This window comes from Channa argus, chromosome 11, assembly GCF_033026475.1.
Source record: "Channa argus isolate prfri chromosome 11, Channa argus male v1.0, whole genome shotgun sequence".
In the NCBI taxonomy this organism is placed as follows: Eukaryota; Metazoa; Chordata; class Actinopteri; order Anabantiformes; family Channidae; genus Channa; species Channa argus.
The window spans coordinates 18,285,506-18,307,582 of record NC_090207.1 but is presented as its reverse complement, the minus strand read 5'-3'; the positions used below and the strand labels follow the sequence as shown (position 1 = coordinate 18,307,582).

The 22,077-nt window shown below is 40.5% G+C and overlaps 1 protein-coding gene across 12 annotated transcripts; it reads left to right on the top strand.

Annotated features, from left to right (window-relative positions):
- Window positions 1–207: 207 nt before the first annotated feature.
- sorbs3 (sorbin and SH3 domain containing 3) lies at window positions 208–22,063 on the top strand. Of its 12 annotated transcripts, XR_010915556.1 has the most exons (22): window positions 803–957; window positions 9,012–9,086; window positions 9,856–9,996; window positions 10,210–10,282; window positions 10,635–10,768; window positions 10,917–10,980; window positions 11,797–11,835; window positions 11,933–12,020; window positions 13,096–13,204; window positions 14,763–14,816; window positions 14,963–15,070; window positions 15,653–15,708; window positions 17,017–17,087; window positions 17,631–17,692; window positions 17,837–17,883; window positions 18,043–18,157; window positions 18,244–18,369; window positions 19,244–19,795; window positions 19,917–20,020; window positions 20,143–20,249; window positions 20,695–20,935; window positions 21,302–22,063. XR_010915556.1 is itself a non-coding variant. In XM_067521359.1 (21 exons), the coding sequence occupies exons 2-21, from the start codon at window positions 9,075–9,077 to the stop codon at window positions 20,754–20,756; spliced, it is 2,121 nt and encodes a 706-aa protein (XP_067377460.1). In that variant the 5' UTR covers window positions 208–326; window positions 9,012–9,074; the 3' UTR covers window positions 20,757–22,063. The 12 variants fall into 12 exon arrangements, 11 of the variants coding, with proteins under 11 accessions (XP_067377460.1, XP_067377457.1, XP_067377465.1 ...); XM_067521359.1 differs by lacking the exon at window positions 803–957 and adding an exon at window positions 208–326 and having other exon boundaries at window positions 9,859–9,996; window positions 20,695–22,063; XM_067521356.1 differs by lacking the exon at window positions 803–957 and adding an exon at window positions 208–326 and having other exon boundaries at window positions 20,695–22,063.
- Window positions 22,064–22,077: the final 14 nt, after the last annotated feature.

Genomic DNA, 22,077 nt, shown 5'->3' with positions numbered 1-22,077 from the left:
TTTGAGTTCTGGGGAACTTCTTTAGCTGTTGGGTGACACCTTGTGAGTATTTGAAGATGGACTCCAGACAAATAACAAAGAAATGACCTTTGGCTTCTGATCTCACAGCCAACCAGTTAAATATTTATCTTGGATGGCAGGGCTGAGAGCTGCTCCTGGACTCTGGGTGCAGGAAACCAGAGGTCTGCAGACAAAACATGGGAGTGGGAGCTGAAAGATAAACCTCCCTGTAACTTCACAAGAGCTTCAAACCAAAATCCAGCTGATCCACTGTGATGATGACATTGTGGATTTTTGGCTTTGCAGAGAGGGTTTTCTCAGGCAGGGTAAGTGGAGCCTGGTACTGGAACAGAACATGGAAATACTGAGACTTCTCTAAGGTTTTGAAGTGTGTGTGTGTGTGTGTGTGTGTGTGTGTGTGTGTGTACATCTGCACATAGAAACCAATCCAGACTGTGACATCATAACATCTAAAGTCTTAACACAGTGAACAGATCATACTATTGCAATATGTGTGTCAGACATTGGGATGGCTTTGAAAATCGCCTCCTCTTTCTTTGCCTGTAAAACACTGGAGGGTGGTGTCACTGAGCTTGTGTATGGGAATCTCTATTATTTCCAGCTGTGGATGGAAACTATTACTGCGGGAGAGTGGCTTCTCCCTGATGAGTTTTAGAGTGCGTGCGCACACACAACCACACACACACACACACACACACAAGCACAATCACAAGCAAACACAAGTAATACTCACGCCTACAGACATTCAGTCAAACACTGAGACCCAGTCTGAATCATTCAGCAGAGATAAAAGACACCCTGTTGGCCTGCAAAAGAGCAAGAGCAAAAGGGGAGGGAGAGGGATAGAAGTGCAGCAGTGGTTCCCTCCTTCTTTTTCATTCACTTCCTCTCTCCCTGTGCTCTGAGGAGTCTTCACAGCTCAGCCTGCGCTCGCCTGTAAGTACTGTCCAACTTGTGCTGTGGCTTTGCGACATGAGTAGAGCTAGGATTGGTATCACAAGGAAGTAAATGCTGCAAATCCAGAAGAAAAGGCTGAATTTCCAGTCTCTGTCATTGTCATGTGGTGAATTTTGGATTAAGTAGTTGTGATTTGTGTTTGAAAGGACACTGTCTCTGACGCACGTTTGAGCATCACATTGTTGTTGCTGTACTTCATCATTTCACTGTGAGAAACATGACAGGACTGTTATCTTTGCTTTGTGGTTGTGACAGACTTTTAATGATTTTCTCAAAAGGTTAGTAAGCAACACTGGAATAGTTATGTGAAAAGGGGTGGACATGAGGAGGACTACGGTGGAGGTTAATCTTTTACTTACTGTCTGTGGTTGTTCTTTAACATTTAGTGTGGGAATAGTTCCCTGTTAGAATCTTTTCATCTAACGTCTCAAACTAAAGATCTAAGAGAACTAAAGATGAGAAATAAAGATGAAGGAGAATTCATGCATCTAACAGTGATTGTTTGTCCTGGTCATCCAACAAAGTCCTGGGACATGTACGATTTAGAGAAATGATGTTTACAGTTAAAATAAACCCTGATGCTTTTGTGTTTGTTCTCATTCCACATTCCACAAGTGCTTCCTCAAAGCTCAACTTGAGCCACAGTATGAATGTCACATACGGTACTGTATGATGTCTAGACCACCGAATCTCCACCATTGCTTATTTACCTGTTGAGTCATATCTCTCCAACTATAACTTATTTGGTGATAACCACATCTTCAACTTTTCCCAGAATTGTTGTCTCTTGTTGTGTCAAAGTTAAGGGGAAAATTCGTATTTGAACAAAACTTACAGCTATAGCCATCAATTGATGCACAGTAGTTTTCAATTACGTAACCAATTTATGACTTTTTTCCTATTTTGATGCAGATCTTCAGCTGTCAAGGTTTTTAGTGACACACAGACACATTCAACTCTGTGTGAAATGACAGTGGCTGACTTTCACAGTAAAGTACAGGTCAGCTGCAACCTATGTATTTCAGAAAATACGGAGGTACAACATTTTTCATCCAGTCTTAACAATGTTCTATTGTCACATAAATGAGAAGTAGAGAGAGTGAGGCCGTGTGTTTGTTTAAGATAAAGTGAACAAGGATCCAGTGTGGGAGAGGTGTCAGGTCCGGGGCCAAAGCTGCAATCACCTCTTGCATGATTACCTTGTTTAGCTACAGAGTGACAGATGTAGTCACAGCGGGGTGAAAGTCTGCTCCAGCACGACATATGAGGGCAGCCTCCATCTGAGGCCTGCACTGGCCAGCTTTCCATCAGGTTCATTTGTTTGGCAAAAACATCCCTGTGAGGAGTAGAGGCTCAGTAAAGGGATATCTGCCCTGCTGTACCAAGCCAGACCAATGAATTATTAAAAAGAGCTGAGACCTTCAGTTTCGAGTATGATTTGGCCAGCAAACAAGCACACACACACAGACCTGCACATTTGAACAAGCTGACCCCTGGGTAGACCCTGTTCAATCCTTTTATTTTGGACCTATTTTGTTACCAGAACCCAAATTGCATAAGAGGCTGACAGCATTTGTTAGTAAGTGACTACATCACTCACCTGCTATGTGGACCTTGTAACTCAGTCTACCTGCTGCAAACTCTGCCAAAACTAGCCTGTCAGCATGTTACATTTCAGGTTTTGCTGTTTGCCTTCATTGGCAACAATTGCGAGCAAACTGGAAATCCTGGTTTTATAGGGAAAGCATTGTGTGCAAGCATAAGAGTTGGATTTGAAAAAAGTGCTTTACTGTTGTTTGCCACCAACCAGAATTTGAATGACTTATCTGTCCACATACTGCATCTCCTGTTTTGAATAATTTGGTGGTAACATTTTAAACACATTTCAGTCTCTGATTATTTCCTTCAGTCTTGACACCCAACAGTGTTTATGTGTGTGTTAATGGGAGAAAAGGCAGCAGGACTTGTCAGTGTTGCAAAGTAATGACTGTGAAACACTTCCCGAAATAGAGAAACGGAAGGAGCTACTACTCTCCCTTCGTGTCTTTGGCCAGAGACATGGTCTTTTCACAAGCAGAGACACACTTAAAACAAACACACACACACACACACACACACACACACACACACACAAGGAGAGGGAGGCACAGGAGAGACAAAGTTAGGAGGGGGTGTTATGGAATCACTGGGCAGTGTCTGCAAGGTGGAGGTGATGAACTATTTGCATTCCCCTTTGGTTAACCCTGTGCTGTGAAATATCACCTCATCCCAACAAAAGGGCTGCTAAGGCAGGAGGTGCCCCAAACTGACAAGCCATGAGCAGGGTGAGCAGGGGCTGAAGCAGGTTGCTATGGCAATGCCTGTCAACCGGGAAGTCCTCTGTGGAGGCAGGCAGAGCAAGGGCTGGGAGTGAGAGAGAGAAGGACAGAGTGAGATTATGTGTCCTGGCTAGTTTCACTAGAGTGAAGGTGCAGTGAAGGTGTACAGCGTGGTTTACATGCATACTGTACCTAAAAGAGGTGATGAGGTGCCACTTTTAAGGTGAGTACAACATGATCTTAAACAGCGTAAATGTACAGAAACTTGTGTCTGGTCGGCTCTTTTGTAAACGTGTTTATTAAGTGTTTTAAGTTCAACCTTCCTTACTGCTCAGGGGCTACCACGCTCCAATCCTGCATCACCAAAGGATTAGTGATGCGGACTGAGCATCCTAAAAAAAAGATGCTTTTTCAGCGCATCTGAAACACTCCTATCTAGTCCTGATGTTGAAACAGAACTATGAAACTGACTGTGTGAGGCAGAGACACAGAGAGAGAGAGAGAGAGAGAGAGAGAGAGAAAGGGAAGGAACTTTGGGCAGTGTTTCCTAACCTGCCAACCCTCACTACCCTGCCCAGTGCATGTCTACACTGACAGCTGACAGGTGAGCTCCTGAGATTCAGAGAAAAAAAATCCTCTGTCAGAATACTTTCCCACATCAAGGCCCACATCAAGGCTGGTCAGCCCCAGGACTGACCAGGCATCACTGGAGCTTGCCCTTACTGTCAGGGTAATTTCCACATCCAGACCTGATTCCCTTTGTAATATTAGTGTGAGAACCTGCTGCCAGTGCTCATATCCACAGACTGCACTAAGCTTTGAAAATGCAAAATGACAGCAACAAGGATTTGTGACATATTTTTCTAGGTACTGTGTTTTTAGCATGTATTCTCTCATGCTTTGTCTGACAGGTTTTACTTTCACACATGGACTTTGTTTTATTGTAAGAGCAAATCCGATAAAGCCCCACAGTGTTTGACTCTCCTTGGACAGAGAGGCTGTGATTTACCGACCTGTAGCCTGTGTTCCTCCTGGGAACACATCACCCTTCCATTGACAAGAACCACACAGACTGACTCCTCCTGTTGCTCAGACTGGAGGAGCACCATACAAGGAGGTGAAATACTTCCCTCCTGATAAATGTGTGTGTCCCTCAATAACTGCATATCATAAACTCACAGCTTCAGGACCTTGTATGGGCTGCATCCACACATCTGCTAATTTGCAAAAGCCCAGAGTGGATGTACATACAATCAACCTCACAGGACCACTAACATCTCTCACATAACTGCAGTGTGACTCATGCATTTAGAAATAAACACCAACTTTATTTACTCACCAAATGTGCTTGTAATTACCTTCTCACTTTTTAAGGCAGAATTTCCTTAGTTTTATGAGGCTGTTGCATAACGTTCTGCACAGTGGTAACATTGTGTACGTGCAAATGGGTGATAAGACTTCACCCCTCTGTCTGGCACATTGTTCTCAGCTAACATTCAGAAAATGAACACTTCATTGGAAGCTCAGAATCTATTTACAGTTCACTTTCTGAAGATTTAACATAATGCAAGTCAGTGCTCAGTTAAATAAAATGACCACCTTAAGTAAATACTTAGACCACATTTGGTTGGTTTTCTTCCTGTATGTGACTTGGATGCATTTATTGAACTATGTGCAGCTGTGGAGTGAATGATTAACTGGCTTTTTCTGCTCAGTATCCTGTGCACAGAAGCAGCCACAACAACACTTGTGCTAATGAACAAGTGGTGTATTTTGCTGTGAATGGAATTAGTTTTATTTAGGTGCATTGTCCCTGCTCTTTACCAGCACATTCTCCACTGTCACTTGCCTTGTACATGTGATTTATAGACAACACAAATCTCCCTCTGACCACAAATCGTTGCTTATCTGATGCTACATCAACAGATCGCAGGAGTTCATGGGTCAACTCAGTGACAGTTATTCATTAGGATTTGTGTGGCCATCTTGATAGTCCTGACAATGAGAACAATACAAGAAGCTCTGAATAAGGTGGAGGAGGAGGTGATCATAGGTCAGGGTTTTTCTTCTATGGAAGAACAAGAAAAGAGGGAAATGACTAAACAGTGCTGAGAAATATTGAACTCGTAGCAGTTTTGTTTGTAGCCTATGATCTGGCATTGCTGTGTTGCTAAATTATATTATCTTTTCACACATTTCAAAGGTTCAACTTTATTATATTGCTACAATTGCATAACTGTTGTGCTACTATTCACAGCTGTGGAAAACTCCCGTTGAGATTTACAGGAAACACACGGGTGTGGTGAAGTTCACTGACCTTGTAGTTGCTTGGTAGTTTGCTTTAGCTCAGCAACTTCAGATGATATACTGGTTCCTCATCTGCTCCTATTAGACAAAAAAGCAAATAAAACAAATAATCCTTAAATCTCATTAAAATAACTTGTTTTTTTAATGTGTCATAACACATTTGTTTTTTTAAATAGTTAAGGGAGCTATACATGTACAGACTTTGTTTTTTTAGTTCAAAGACGTGCTGCAAGAGACTGGACAAGTTTCTGGGGGACAAAGACAACGATTTCCATACCAAAAATCCCTTGATTCCCATTTTACATGTCCTCAGTTTCCCCGTGTTGGGGAACATTTCCAAAACATTGGTTTTGGAAACTTGTGTAAAGCAGGACATCATCTCATCTTTATCTGAGATGCACATGCGCCTTTTATGGCTGTGTTTTTCTTGCATCGCCGAACGGATCCAGTGGTGATAACAACCCTCTCACATAGCAGAAGTTTAACTTGAAAACACATGGGGAAAAACATGAACATGCTTCACAAGGAAACAACAAATCTCCAGTTCTAAAATCCCCTTCACTGTGTGAAAGCTCATAGCTGCCTCTGCTGTTAAGACTAAATAATTACATAAGAATGCTCTGGGCATTCAAAGCAAACCAAGAGAGAACCAGACTTCTGGACAGGGATTTTCTTGCTAGATACCAACACCGATTTTTCCTTATTAGGTAGGATTGTGTTTGCTGCTCTCGATTGGGGAATGCGTGCAGTGGTAGAGTCTTTCTCCATTAGCTTTTGCTCCCTAGAGAAATGAGACACAGAGACACTGTTATGACATGGGCTTACTCATCAGGATGCTACTATGCTGAGCAGGGAGGCTCAGCTGTTAGGCCTCTAAGTGGGAGTGATCCATAATTCCAGTCATTTAAAGCCAAATTAGACCATTGTCAATTTGAGAACAACAATTCAGTCCCATTGTGAAGGGAGAGGTTTCAGCCATACTTGATCAATGATATTATCATGTTGCAGTGTGTATTAAAGTGGCATTGTGACATTGTAACATTTTTAGTACCACTCAGCCTGAGAAAGCAGTTTTATCAAGTCTTCATTGGCTGTGAAGGGATCTGCCCAAAGCATGAAAAAATTACCTTGATGATGTCATCAGTGTGATGGCATCTTTGGCATGACTTTGTGTTACATCATAGGTGTGGAGTTGAAAAGGCATTTATGAGGCAGGATAGATCTTAATGGTGTGCTCTTGTGTTGCATCATGGTAAATGTGGTAGCCAGAGCTTCTGCCACTCAACCCATGGTTATGGACCAGGGTTGATTACATTTCTACATAAAAAAAAACAACAACTTCTGAGTAAGGTACAAATCCGGCAAAGAAGTTAGGTCAGGGAAGAGGAAGTGAACCAAAGTGACATGTAAAGCAATTTTCCAGTTTGGTGACATGTAAATTCCAGTAAAAAAGACTGTGTGGAAATACTATTTTATAAAAATGCAAGTGAGTCACTCATCTTGTTGTTCATCTGTGTATTGGTCCTGTAAAAATAGGGGCACCATTCTTTGCGCTCTGCCGGAAACACAGACTAGCTCGTCAAACACATTGTAAATGAGAGTATTTTAGGCCATTATTTTGAGCTACGACCTGTTTGCAGTATTGCCTATTGTTAGACAGATAATCAACTGTCTGTGGTTGCTTTGAATAATGACAGGTCATCTGTTATGCGTGAGCAGAGATGGTATTGTTGTAGATGCAATCCTCCAGTTCCCATATTTTCCCTGTTATGTAACATTGTTTATCGGGAGATGATGACTCAGATCATGGTCTGTGAACTGGAACATTGATTCTAACACTGCATGGACTGTTGGGCTGTCTCCTAATCTTGTGCACAGAGACAGAGCACATATAGTTTTCCTGGTCATGACCACAGCGATTATAGTCTCTAATGCTCAGCTGCAAATGCCACATGGAAAACTCATCAGTGTAAATTGTGTTGGGCAGCCCTCTAGTAGTCTCGCGTACACTGGCTTCATTTTTTTTTTGCCAAGCTATAAAACCATACCTGGTAGAACAAAAAAAAAAAGCCTAATCTCTATATGAACTCTATTGTTTTTTTCTATCTCTCATAGTTTTTCCAAGATATGACTGGTTTTGACTGAGTGCACAAAAATGCACAAAAAAAAAAAAACACTTAACAACTTTTTTTTTGCAGAGGCCAAGGTTTCATGGTCACAGAGCCACACATTGCCTGTGGTTTCTGTGCTGACCCTGTTATTATGGGCCATTTAGTCACTGTAGATGAGACGTGCCTGCCTCATACAGGAGTGGAAATGGCCTCCCCGTAATTCTCCCCATGTCTTTGATGTTGAAACAGTCGACAAAATCTGTTTTTTGAGGTGCAATTGATTAGAAACCGGTCTCTGCTTACAGTAGACAACTTTCTCCATCATCCAGCACCTCATGTCCAGCTTATTATGGCATTGTAAGACTAGGAAGATCGAAACCAGTATGATAGCTTTGCGTGGGTTTTTCCTTAGCAAAAGGGAAAAGTGGGTGATGCCAACTTTCCTTCTTTGGAAAACTAGGGGGTTGGGATAATGGAACAGTTGTCAAGTCTGCCTGGATGTATAATGTGGGTTATGACAAAAAGGCTTTGTTGTATACCAAACAACTAATAATTTAAAGGCTTAAATGGACAAATTTTAGAATAAAACCTTAAGAGATTCTGTGTTTATTTTAACTTACTCTTACTGGATGTCTCCAACGAACAGATCTTTAACCCCTGAAGGCTCTGACAACCTCATTCGCCTTGTAGTTTGATCAATACAGTCCCAATGACCATCTAGTCCTAAACGTTCTAATTTTTAGTTTCTAGTTTCTAGTTCTCCGTTCTATTTTACCAGTGAAATGTTTTACTTATTTTACATGAATAATTTCTGTATTTGTAGTCACCCTATAGGGAAGATTACATCAAATATTTATGTGCTTTAATCAAAAAAAATGTAAATCAATTTTAATAACAGTTGTAACATGAGATTGTTATTTTCGCTGCAGAATAATATTTTTTTCCTAACTTAAACCTTACAACAGTAAGTTAATAGATTCATAGACATTTTAAAAGGCTTAATGGGTTTGATAACAGTCTGTAACAAATATAAAATCTTAACAATCTTTTTGATTACTGACTGCACATTTGATAACAGAAGGCATATTGATTTGAAGTCTCTAGTGATGCCTCAAGGCACAAAACCTGACTGAAACACAAACAAAGCATTATCTTTTTGGTCTGATGATATACTATCATTTACAAAATGTGCAATGGCTTATACCTTTGTTAGGACAATGGAATTTCCTCAGGAAACTAGATAAAAAAAACTAACAAAAAAATACAATTTTAATTTCTTGGTATTTTGTCTTTGCAGATACACCTTTGATGCTCACCAAAATAGTTTGAATTCTGTCACATAGGAACCATAACCGAGCACATGCAGTCTCAGGTAAGGGACCTTTTAATTGTCCTAAATACTGACATTTCTGTTAAGCAAAGACTTTCTCTTGCATAGACACCTCTAAACCTGCCAGATCTAACCCTAACGCAGGAACTCTCTCACAAGTAAAATGTTGCACAAGTCAGGTCAGTCCAGTCCACTTTGGTACAGCTATCAGTTGTACCGTTAGCAGAAGACACAGAGGTTTTCCCATGACCCCCAGCAAGTACACAGACAGGACCAGAGAACCTGATTCAAATGTGAAGCATTCCCACACAAAGCCTAGACTGGTCATCATGGGTTAGAAGGGGGTAGATGGATCACTATGGAAACCACAAGATTGGACTTTGACTGGACTTTGAGGATGACATGAACGACCCCTTCCCAACCTCTCTGGCCTTGGCGCCTCCCCTTGGCTGGAGAACAGGCAGGCCTGGTGAATGGAGAGTTAATGAGCTCATAATGGTCCTCTCCTGTTCCTGTGCCCCCTCTCTGCACCTTGAATGAGGCCTTTCTGCAGTTGTGGCAAGGGAGATGATGAAGTGGGTGGAACAGCACTTCCCACTGTCCTGTCTTAAAGAAATTAGGAGGCTTTTCATTAGAGGCTCCCCTCAAAAGCCTGTTTATTCTCTAGACAGTAGCTGGATCCCTAACACGTTCACATGACCGCCCCCGATAGAAAAAGCAATGTTTACCTAAGGCTATCAAGAAAACAAGACAGAGCAAAGTTCGTATATTGTTTATGTTCAACCGGATTTCTCATTTCCTTTGTTTTTAGCAGTTTACAGAAGCGGTTGCCGATTCAAATGGCTCCCGGATTATCTTCTGTGGGGAGCCTGAGGTGGTCATCTCCCCTGGTCTCCCTACTCCTCCTCTGAGCCCTTTTTACTCCACAAGGGTGCCATCTGGAGACTCCAAGGTATATAGATATATGTCCTGGTAGCTGTGTTCATAATAATTGCAAGAGTTGAGTATTTGAAATTCAGTGAACAAGTGCTCCTCCCTGTGGAAACAGGGAGCACAACAGGCTGTACATCCAGCCATGAGTATGTTGTTGTTCTTGCAGCTGTGGGTTACTTTAGACTGAGATGTACGTGTTTGGGCTGACTGGTATAATTTTACCTCTCTCAAGGTGTCAGAAGTTAATGGAAGTGGCACAACAACTCTCAGCTTTGGCGCATACTATGGCCCCTCACAATCACATGGTAAGAATTTTGCCATGTAAAGCACCTGCTGTTCAACTAAAAATAAGTTTCAGTTTAAAGAATAATAGCTAAGAGTGATTAATCTTAAGGAAAGTAATGTTACATTTAAAGGGATGCCTCCACTGACATTGAATTTGCTTCTGTTGGTTCTAGTTTGGGTAGAACATGTGCATTAATGCCATTAAACTCTCTACTTCTAGCTAAAAAATGCCTCCAAATGACATCACATAAATTTTTGGAAGAAAAATTAAACGTGCTTGCTACTAACATTTGCTGTAATCTGAAATTATGTGGCTGCAATTAAATGTTGGAACATAATTGCTAAGATGATATTGCTTTGACTGTATCGTAGGTGGTTTGTCCAATGGCGTCCAAGGGTCCGCCACTTTACCACGCAGCTGGGGTCCCAGTAGGGAGGAGAGGCTCATCAAGTTCTCAGGAATTGGCCCAGTGGATGAAACTGGGATGCCTATAGCCTCCAGATCAGTAAGACAAAGAAAACACTGCTAAATTAAAAAAAATAGGCTCATTTAAAAAAAAAAAAAAAAACATCCTGTTGTATCTAAAGTTATGTACTTCTCAAAGCCTCATTCGCCAGGTTAACTTCTGCTCCTCCCCTTTCTCTTTGTACCAGAGTGTGAACAAGCCCAGAGACTGGTACAAGAGCATGTTTAGACAGATCCACAAAAAGCCAGAGGGTAAGGACATTCTTCCTCCTCCACCTCTTCTCACACACTAAACTCCACAGTGAATCCCTCTCGGTTAGAGGCAGGTACTTCAGAGATGATCCAGACAACAGATTATTTTAGAGGCAAAACAAGACATGATGAAAGAACCCTAAAAAGCCCTAAAGACTTAAATCATCTCAGCTTATTAGATCTGACAATAATCCAGCTTCTTACCTCAGCCACTCCCAAATCAAGCTGTTCATTTGTTTCTGTCAGGCGTTGCGTAATGGGACCACATTCCCTGTAATTTGCGTGGTTAATGGCTCCATTGCAGCACTGAGGTAGTTTTAGTGGATTACTCTGGATCAGTTTTCATTCAGAGGTATATAAACTCCATGAAAGTGATTTGTCATCTTATGCAATATTGGCTTTCAATGCTCGGAGTACTGCTACAGTGTAATTACATGTACGTGAACATGCTGTCATGTCAAGCTCACTGAGGTTCTACTGATGATAAAGTGATAGGATTACTAGATCTATGAGAAAAACGTAGTGCTGTTTATGTGCAAAATGTTTTTTCTAAATGTCATGACTTGTGCATTTTAAGTACAATTCTGAATTGAGGGCATTTGCTTGTATCAGAGAACTTAAACTTGAAATTATTACTTATGCTTAAAGGAACGATTTAAAATATGTCTGCCAGCCATGGTACTGTTAGAACAACGAGGCCTCACCAAAACAAAAAAGAGAGTAAGGGAGTATTAGAAGATGGAAAGAAATAAATGTTGTTTCAATTTATAAATAGTAAACTCCAAGTCTGAAAAAATGTCTGTACTTGTTTATCAGAATCTGAGCTGGAGGATTCAGAGCGATGGTCAGTTGAACGTAAGTCAAGTCCACATTGTTGTCCTTTCCATGGTTACATAATCAGTTCATACTTGACTACAGACATACTGATCTCCACTGATCCACTGACCTGCAGGGCTCCAGGAATCTACCAACACTGAAAAAACTAATGAAGCAGACAAGAATCTCTTCAGACTAACACCTTATGGAGCTCTGCCAGACTGGTGAGTTCACTATGATTTCATGTACATAGCTGTCTCAGCGTCACAGAGGGGCTTAGTATATTACAGAATATGCTGAGAAAACCAGTAAAGAAAACCAGCAAGCCAGAGAAAACCAGCAAATCAACAGTGTATCTCAAGACATATTCAGCACTGTAAAGACAGTTTGGTAAATACCCACGTTCACACATTTGGACAATGTGAAAATTCAATTTGAGCTGTTTTTTCATAGTGGTAATAAAATTTAACCTGGGGCTATGGATGTGAGGTGTGTGTGAACATGTCTATAAAATGTCCTGAGAACGTAAAGGAAAAAAGTAAGAGTATGGAAATCTGGGATAGATTGATACCACTCTCTTACTTAACAGTGATAAATATTATTAAAGAAAATAATGAAAAAGTGTGAGCTCTAATGGTACTGGCAGGTGTTTTTTGTTTTATCTGGCAAGAATCGGGCTAAATGTTTCCCACTGTGGTAAGTTTTTTTCAGCAAATAAGCCAAAAACTCTTATGTTTTTGCCAAAAATCTTTAAATGTTTTTCTTCTACTTTAAACTCTAAGGGCCATGATACACTTATCCAACATTAATCAATGTTAGTTTTTTAATATTGCCTTGGTGTTTCACAGCCCAAAGTTAAGCCGCTAGCCATCAATTAGCTTAGCGTGACACCAACAATGGTGAAAAACAATTGTCAAACATAATCCACCTACCTGCTACTCTAAATGGTACTAATAAACATATCTTTTTTGGTTGTGTTAGTAATTAATTTGTAGCAACACTATGTACACTACAGAACTTTAAATGTTTAGCAAGAGGACATTTAAAACTGTACTTTTAACATTTGTTTCCATTGCTGGTAGTAGAATTGCCTACACACCCAGGTAATTTTATTACATCAGATAAAGTGGGGTTTATGTGAATATCAGCCAATGTGATATAAGAGCCGTGGAGGGCAATGGGAACAGACAAGTTTGGATTTGCTGTTGAAGGCACTCACATTGATGCCATGATTAACTTGCTGTCCATGGTGTGTGTGTGTGTGTGTGCACGCATGTGTGTTGGGGTGTTACATTTCAGGAGTGAGGATGTAGATAAGCTCTCAGATCCAGGAAAGCAGCACCCTCAACCGAAGAGCATATTCGACTTTGAGCCTGGAAAGAGCACAGCCACTGAAAGTCACAGCCAGGTACAACGCTGCATGCATTCATCACTTTAAAAATAGGCTGTGACCTTAGGTTAGATATTACATAGATGTTTTTGTCAAATTCTGGGAAGATTTATCCCACTTTATTGTTGGTTGTAATCACTAAATCATTATTTGTTTAGTCTTTCACTGTTTTCTCAGTGTGGGGCTCAAGAACAGCTTTGAGGATGGGTAACTTTTCTTTAAAGATTACAGTCTAAGTCCTCGTATTTCATCTCCTCACGCGATAATAACTCATGAGTGTGGTGTACCTGCTGATTACCACCAGATTTGCTCAGTTCTTCTTTTATTCACAGGATCCAGTAGGCTTCCTGTTTTCATTCATTTATCTGTTTCTGTCAGCTAGTAAACTCAAAGCCCAGTAAAGTTGTCCCTTCAGGAGCTGTTATAATTGAGTGTGCTGTCATTTTTATGTGTCTGCGTATTTAAACACCCCTGGTGAGTTACAAACAATGTCTCTAAAGTTCCTTTTTTTTAATGGCCTTTGCAACAATGTCCCAGATCTGGTGCATATTGTGCCTTGTGTCTGCACTTGTGAAGAAAAGCAGTCTTTGTTTCCACTCCCCCACGGGAGGTGATGTGTCTTGTGATCTGTATTAAAGTGTTAACCTCTTATGGTTTATAATGGCTCACAGCATGGAGGCTTTTTACATTTTCTCTTTATGACATTGGCCAATGTTCTATCCCTTGGACAACATTTAGAAAACCAGCGCACAGACCATATCAGGTGTTTTGCTACTCCACAGTCTATGATTGTAATGAGGACTGAGGGGAAGGTTTTGGCATTCAGAGGGACTCGTTCAGCCAAGGCTTTTTTGTTTAACAGAAAAAAGAAAAAGAAAATGGACCCAAATGTCTGTGGTTCTTTCCAGATAAGCCTTTTAAAGAAATGCTTGATGGAATCCGTTGCTTGTGTGGATGTCAGGTCTCTCTAAACAGAGGGTGAAAGGCGTATTGGTTAGCTAGCTAGATAATTTGACTAAATCATCCAAGAAAGAAATATGTGGATGTTTGTCAGAATCTTAAAACCCATGCCTGTCCTTAAATGCACTTCCACTTTTCACTTTTCAAGCTTTAATAATGAGTTCTCTGCATTTGGAAAACTAATTTCACCTCATAAGAAATTTACTTGCTACCTTTAACTGTTTGTCTACCAATGAAAGCTCTCCACACAGCACTGGACTAGATAGAAATCTGTGTCATATTTATGAATGTGGTTACACAATAACCAAAAACCCTTGAGAGCTGGTGGCAAGTTACATAACCTTAATTGCTATAAATCTGTTCTATAAAACAAGTATAATCACACATATCGACATCTACAGTATTTTTGGTGGAATTCAGTTGGATGTGAGATTTGAACCACCATTTGAACTAAAGAGTCAACAAGCTGTGAACTGGTGGTAGCATGGCCGGATTAAACTGCTAGGGGGGCACAGGCTTTGGTTGGATAGTGTTCAAGATAAGTAAGCAAGATAAGTTTAGCAACAGTTTTATAACTTAAGCAACTTCTGTTCAGTGTTGTTTTTTTTGTCCTTAGGCTCATCTATCCCTGACAAAACATCCAGAGAAACCAAAGTCCCCATCAATTGAGGTGAGAAGCTTTGATCCAACTTTAGTTTCTGCATTCACTCTGTGAAGACATCTTTTTAAAACACTGAAAAGGGACACCATTAGCTTTAAAACTCAGAGTATGTACTATTGTTTTAATTTTACCATTCCATTACCATTTGGGCTCAGGCCAGTCTGGTCTCTGAGCTGAGTCGATTTGAGGCTGAGCTGGACTCGGAGATCCAGGGCTTGGAAAGGAGACTTTCCCAGAAGAAGCAACGGCGAGGCCGGGGTGAGGTACTGAGCCCCCCTCCTGACTCTCTCTGCTGAAGCATCCCTTCCCCAATCTAGCAGGATTTTCACACACCCTCACCTTTACTCTCCCCACGTAAAGATGCTTGCTGCCACACATTTTGTTTGTCTCTGTGACCTCAATGACAGCCTGGGAATCGTCTGCCTGCCTTGCACTCGGATTGATCTGCTATGTTAATCACCTGCCTGCAAGTGCCCTCTCCCTCCTAAGCAAATGTAGTTCATACATTTTTGATAGTTTTGCTTAGAAATTTTCTTTGCACTGTGCTTGTTTTAGAGAACGATTTGGATGCTAAAAATATGATTCTTTTGCTTTTCCTGATTCTTGTGTGATTAAATTAGTTTTACAGGCTGTAATTCAGCGGAAATCACAGCTCAGAACGATCATGAGTGGTGTTGTTTGTAGCCCTAGGAGGATAGGACCCAGGGGATTTCTTGCTCCTTTGGGAGTGGTTAGCACCTCTACTTTGTCTGAGTTACTGTGAGATTTCCTGTCAGCTGGGAGATACAGAAGGCTGAGGGGTGCCACTGCGAACAAACTGTGTTCACTGTTAACTGTACTTGCAGGAGGCCCGAGGTAAGGATCCAAGAAGTGCTCCAAAGACTGGTACTATAACCCACAGGTCAGTGGTAACATTACCTATATGGAACATGAGTACTTCAAGTTATTTTCAGGAGTTTGTAATAACTCATTTACTGACCATTTAGGCGTATTTTTGTCATCTGTAATATGTTCTCAAAGTTCTCAAGTTTTTAATTACACAGACTATTAAGACTGATTAAAAGTAGATTCAGTACTTTCAGTATTGACCATGGAAACAATGTGTGTTTTGTTGAAAGCTGTCGAACTCACTGTTCATGTTCATGTTGCTGTTACAATGCTACAATAACTAAATGTACTACAATAATTAAATGTAATGCTACGTTTCCTTTTTTTTCTTGTAACATACGTATAGCAAATTTGGTTGTATTGCTCCTGCACAACGGCAATTAATTTATTGTATATAAATTGTTGAGCCACATGCAGAGCAGGTTATACAAAGGCCAGGGTCAATCACCACATTAGAAACCTCCTCTGAGCACAACACATTGCCTCTTAATCCACTTTAATATTGCTTCATCAGCTGGGAGTTTTCAGACACCTAGCACTGTGATTGGATGGACCAGTAATACTTTGCAGGATACCTGTTAGATATTCAGGTGACTCACATTGCTAGGAAACTAGTAGGCAGCTAGTGAACTCTAACAAGTTCAAGTAAGTATTTGTTACTTCAGACAGCATGCGGCATTCCATTCCTCATTTCCTACCATGTGTGCACTGCATTCTTGGAGGATTCTCACTGTTGTTTGCTAAGTTGGGCTCATGGGTTTTGACATCTACTGGCAAGGTAGGATGTGGGGCTTTATTATAGAGCCCTTTCCTATGGACATCTAAAGTTAAAACTTCAGCAGCTGTAGCAAACAGTCATAGCTGTTTAGCTGTGGGCAGTCCAGTGCAAATACTTGAATGAAAGCCAACACTGTCTGGAAATATGCAAATACGTTCTGGGGAAGAGAGACAGGACAAACTGGACTCTAATGATTCTGATCGTGAATGGAGATTTTTTTCATTAAAATGCTTAAAGGTCCAAACTTAACCTAAACCAGATTTCATTTCAGGGATAATAGCATGACTCATTTTATAATCTGCAAAACCTTTTAGTTGTCTGATTATTTGTTTCATCTCTGTCCAGCGCATGAAAATGTGCAGCTGCAGACAGATGTGCCGTAAAAGAAAATGCAGATACCCCCCCACACTAACACACACACAAACTGTATGTGTGTGACTGTCTGTCTTTTGTTGTCGTTACAAACTCCCTGCTGACTAGAAGACATATCACAACAATACAATAGCATTTTTAAAAAATCAATTATTATTTATACTTTTTCAGCAAACCATTAGCATCAAAGCAGCCTATCCTTGGCTCCACTGGCACATTAGCAACCTCCACTTCCACATATGGTAAGCATGAATTTTTTTTCACACACATAGACATTTTCCTATTATTTCTGACATTACTTTGAAGGGGTGTTAATAAGAACCCTGCTGTTTCTATTCTTTTCCTATTAAAACTGTCCACAGTTTTCTTGACCCCACTGATCCACAAGAACCCATGTCTACATATAACAAAAGCTTTTAGTAATCTCACTTATTCTGACCGCCTCATTAATCTCTCATCTTTGGATTTTCACTAGATGAGGCTGATGTGAGCATGGAAAGCCTATGTAGTTTTTTCCTATAGAAAGAGAAGGTGCTGTAGAAGGGTGGAGAGGAAGTGCACAAAAATAGGAAGTGGACTTCGGAAGACCTGATTACAGATTAGCTTTATCCAATTGTTTCTTTTCTGGAAATTCAAGAACCTTTTTGAACTTGTGTGCTGCAGTTGCTAAGATTTTGATTGGTCTTTTTTGTAGCAACACGTTTAAAAAAAACAAAATATACTGAACAAAAGACTGCATGCTTAAGAGTGCATGCACGCCATTGTGCTTTTACTTTGTTCCACAGTAGAACGCCTTTCCCCTACACATGAAACCATGGAGCTGCCGCCTAAGAAAGAGGAGAAAAAGGTATGTTTTGCTGTAAAGGTTGTTTCTTTAAAAAAATCAATTGTTAAGTTGTTTTCAGTTTTAGTATTTTGTGATTAAGTTCTGTAATAATCGCAAATTCTAAAGATATGATGCCTGCAACTTTACATTTGTTTTTATTTCCAGATGAAAGCAGCGCGAGTCAAGTTCAATTTCCAAGCTCAGTCACCCAAGTGAGTGGCGGTGTGAGCTGATATGCCATTTCCTTCTTGTCACTTACATTTCAGAAATACAGCTCTGAAGTAAATCCTAAGTCAGAAATCCTGAGACAGCTTGCCTATTTTAGCTAAACTAATGGCTTTTCCTTTTGTGTCTCATTGTCTTTCCTTCAGGGAGCTTACACTGCAGAAGGGGGACATTGTTTACATCCACAGGCAGGTAGATGCCAACTGGTTTGAAGGAGAACATCATGGAAGGGCTGGCATTTTCCCCACATCTTATGTGGAGGTGAATTTCCTCGTCTGTCTCATTTGTTGCTGTTTTCTCTGTATTGTGATACTGGCTAAAAACTCTCTGCTCTGCTCTCTTAATAGATTCTCCCTCCAACAGAGAAGCCTACACCTATAAAATCTCCCACTCTACAGGTTTTGGATTACGGAGAAGCTATAGCTCTGTATAACTTTAATGCCGATCTACCCGTTGAACTGTCTTTTCGTAAAGTGAGTGTACGGTTCATTTTATGTATGTGTTATATCACTCCAATATGTGAACATACGAGCTAGGCTAAAAATTGTAGCTGTAATAAAAGTTTTTCTTCATCGCTGAGCTCCTGTAGATTTGGCTGTGGAACAAATACATTCCTAGTGCAAGTTAGATTGTGGCTGTAAATCTTATTAGCACTCGGGAATAAATTAGATGAGTTCATATATACCACTCTCCTGCCTGTACAGTGAATACATCATGAAACTACTTTACTGCTGTATAGCTTAGCTTGCCACAAAGAGTGGAAACAGGGGTTACACAACAAAAAACTGTTGTGATACGAGTTAGACACACATTGTTTATTAGGGAGCTTTGGAGGTGCTGGGCTGGTGGATTTTGGCAAGTTGTCTTTATGTCAAAATAATCTACCTAACCATTGACTCCAGATTATTTTTCTGCAGAGTCTTCCGAGTGGTATCTGTCTCAATTATTAGTAACAAATGAAATAATTTTATTCCAAAAAGATTAAATTAAGTTTAGACTAAGTTTAGTCTATAAAATTTATTTATAATGCCTGGCTGCATCCAAGCAGAATCCAGTTGTTCCACTTCTGACAACATTGTGGTGATGACAAGACTCCACTTTTCATTCTTTATGCAAGGTTAGGCTAACATACAACCTTATATTTGTCCCATGGTCATGAGATTGGGATATATCAACAATGCAATGAATTGTATTTTCAGCTTTTGTACCCATCTGCTCTAATATACTATAAATTTGGGGAGCATTAACCTGAATTCTGATTACTGGTGACCTTCAATTTGTGCAAAATTGAAAGTTTTACATGATTAACATTGCCTCTCTTTTATTTTACTGTCTAACTCTCCATAGGGCGAGGTGATCAATATAACCAGGCGGGTTGATGATATGTGGTTGGAAGGCAGGATCTCAGGCACCAGTCGAAGCGGCATCTTCCCAGCCAATTATGTCCAGGTCAACAAGATGCCCCGATTCAAATACTCCACGGATGACTACTCACCGGGCCCCTTGTCACCCGCCTCTCCTGGACCTCAGAGCCCAGGGCGTCCACTCCACTCACCCTGTCCACGATCACCATTATCACCTTTCACTTCCACTTCCCTCAGTCCCAAGCCTGAGCACTCCCCCCTGAAGCCGTCTTCACCCATTTCTTACGGGAACCCAGCTTCACAGTCACGCTCCCCCACCCAGACACCTGTGCCCAAAGAAACAGCCAATTGGTGGCCACACAACACCTCCAGATCTGCTTTACATACGAACCAGAACAACCACTTGCCTGACACACACTCAGCTAACCAGAGCTCTACAGCGAGGCCTGTTTCACCTCCCGCTCAGCCATCAACAACTGCACACAGAGCAGGAGCTACAAGTGCAAACACTCCCAGATACACTGACCCCTCACAGGTCGACTCCTCCTTTAGACACTGCATGTTCACACCCATGGTGTCACTCTTTGTGTTGACAGGAATGTGGCTAATCACTCTTCATTTCATAATGCCTGACATAAGGTTTCTATTTCTTTCAGGGTGCAATACCAAATTCGACTGCTCCATTTAATCCACATGTCAACTCCTTGCCACACACACAAGTGCCAAACAATTCTGGTTCAACACTGGTGCAGCGCCAACCGTACGTCTAGAGATTAAATGCTGTTTACTCACATGGCTACAGTACAAACTAAGTTTTGAAGCTTTGGTGAGTTTGTGCCACAGTCCATTAGTTTGACTATTTTTCTGTGTTCTCAATTTTAGATATAAAGCTGTTTACAATTACAAACCACAGAATTCGGACGAGTTGGAGCTCAGAGAAGGAGATATTGTACAAGTCATGGAGAAATGTGACGATGGATGGTTTGTAGGTGAGTTATATAGTGACATGAAAAATAATGTTTTCAGTGCATGCTGTAATGTTAGGAACAGTAACATTGTTTTTTTATAGTCGGTACTATTTAAAAACAACTATGAAGGAGCATTTACTAAAACCTCATAAAGAAATCACACATTCCATAAAACTTAAATTGAATGTTCCAGTATGTCCACAGTGTTAAAAACAGAAAACAATTAAATTCGATTAAAAAATATGTACTAACAAATGCTTTTTTTTTTACTGTGAACAAAACTAAGACATATTGCAGTTTTAGGTCCCCCTCTAGTGGACAATATGAAACATTGCATGTGTAACTGGCACAGTTAACCTATGCACAGTGTGTAAACTGTGCATATTTTTATACGTAGTTTTAGAGCATACACCTACATTTATTGCTTCCTTTTGAGTGGTCACATTGTATACACTGTCCTCTGCAGGTACGTCAGAAAGGACTCGTGCTTTTGGGACTTTTCCCGGGAATTATGTGGCACCAGTTTGACTTCCCCATTTCCTGCTTGCCCACTCTGGACTCACAAGAGCCCAGCTAATCACTCCAGTTCACTTCAGCCGATCCACTTTTGACACTGCAGCATTTCTTCATCCCATTATCCACCACACTTCCAAACCTGGTGTAGTCAGACCTGCATGTCAGACCACACACTGTTTTCCCGAACAAAGGTGAAGACACGGCAGGGACATCATGTGGTTTCTCACCTAACCCCCTGCATGAATGTACGCATGTGTAATGTGTGGGGGTTGCACTGAGACTTGGGAAGTGTTTTCACACACATCACTTGAGAGGAAAGAATGAATGCTCATGATATTGTTTGGGTGCAAAGAAAGGAGTTTTTTGTTCCAGAACTATTTGCAGCTGCAGGAAATTTGTATTCCCTCCCAGTGAACAGCACTGTTCCTTTCTGTGCTCCTGATACAGTATGATGCTACATTCAGCTTTTCTTCACCATAGTTCTATCACAAACCACTGCAGAGAATTCTGAACGAGGATGGCAAAGTATTAATGTTTCTTCCAAATATCTCCCTCAGATTTTCTTTCAGATCTCTGAAAATACCTGGGTCAGATTTGAGGAAACAGCATGAACATAGCTACAGTATGTGCTTAAAGTAAAGCAGAGTAAGGTCTGGGACATGTCAAGAGACGTTTACAGCCAGAAGAACAAATACTATGTAATAACGCATGTTTGTTTTGTAAGTTATTCACTATAGAAAATGTGGCTTGTTTTGGATGACATTTGTTAAGCCATGGAGTGGAAAGCCAAAGGGGAAAGTAAAGAGATGAATTCTGTTCTGTGCTGTAAGTTATACAAGATCAGGTGCATGTATGCTGCTAACAGCTTTAAAATAAATCTAGTCAATGCTTCTACATCTGTTGAAGTATAATGCTGTATGTACCAAATATAAAATTCAAGACATTTTTAAATTCTCCATAGAGAAGTATTTTCTCTTTTCATTTCTGCTACATTGACTGCCTTCACAATGTTTTATCTCCTTTTATAAAATCAACAGGCTCACTTAAAAAAAAAAACAACAGTATTCTTATAATCACTGATGCTTGTGCCAGTGCATTTTCTTATGAGTGTGACCTTTCTAAGCTTAACTCCTTATCAGTTTTGTATGTAACTTTCATGATTTCACTGTAAAGATGAAACATACGTTTTTGTCACAGGAGATGATTGTACAGACTCTAACCCTGTATCAAATAGAAAGTATAATATATATTTGCTTGTAAAACAATATATCTCTTCTATGGTACGCAATTTTTTAAAGCAATTAAAGAGAGTGAAAGAAGATTGTGTTCTTGT

Excerpts from the sequence above, each read along its gene's own strand:
- sorbs3 (XM_067521356.1), top strand. Across the intron at positions 11,836-11,932 it reads AGAGCGATGGTCAGTTGAAC|GGCTCCAGGAATCTACCAAC; the intron begins GTAAGTCAAGTC and ends ACTGACCTGCAG. Across the intron at positions 20,021-20,142 it reads ACACTGGTGCAGCGCCAACC|ATATAAAGCTGTTTACAATT; the intron begins GTACGTCTAGAG and ends TCTCAATTTTAG.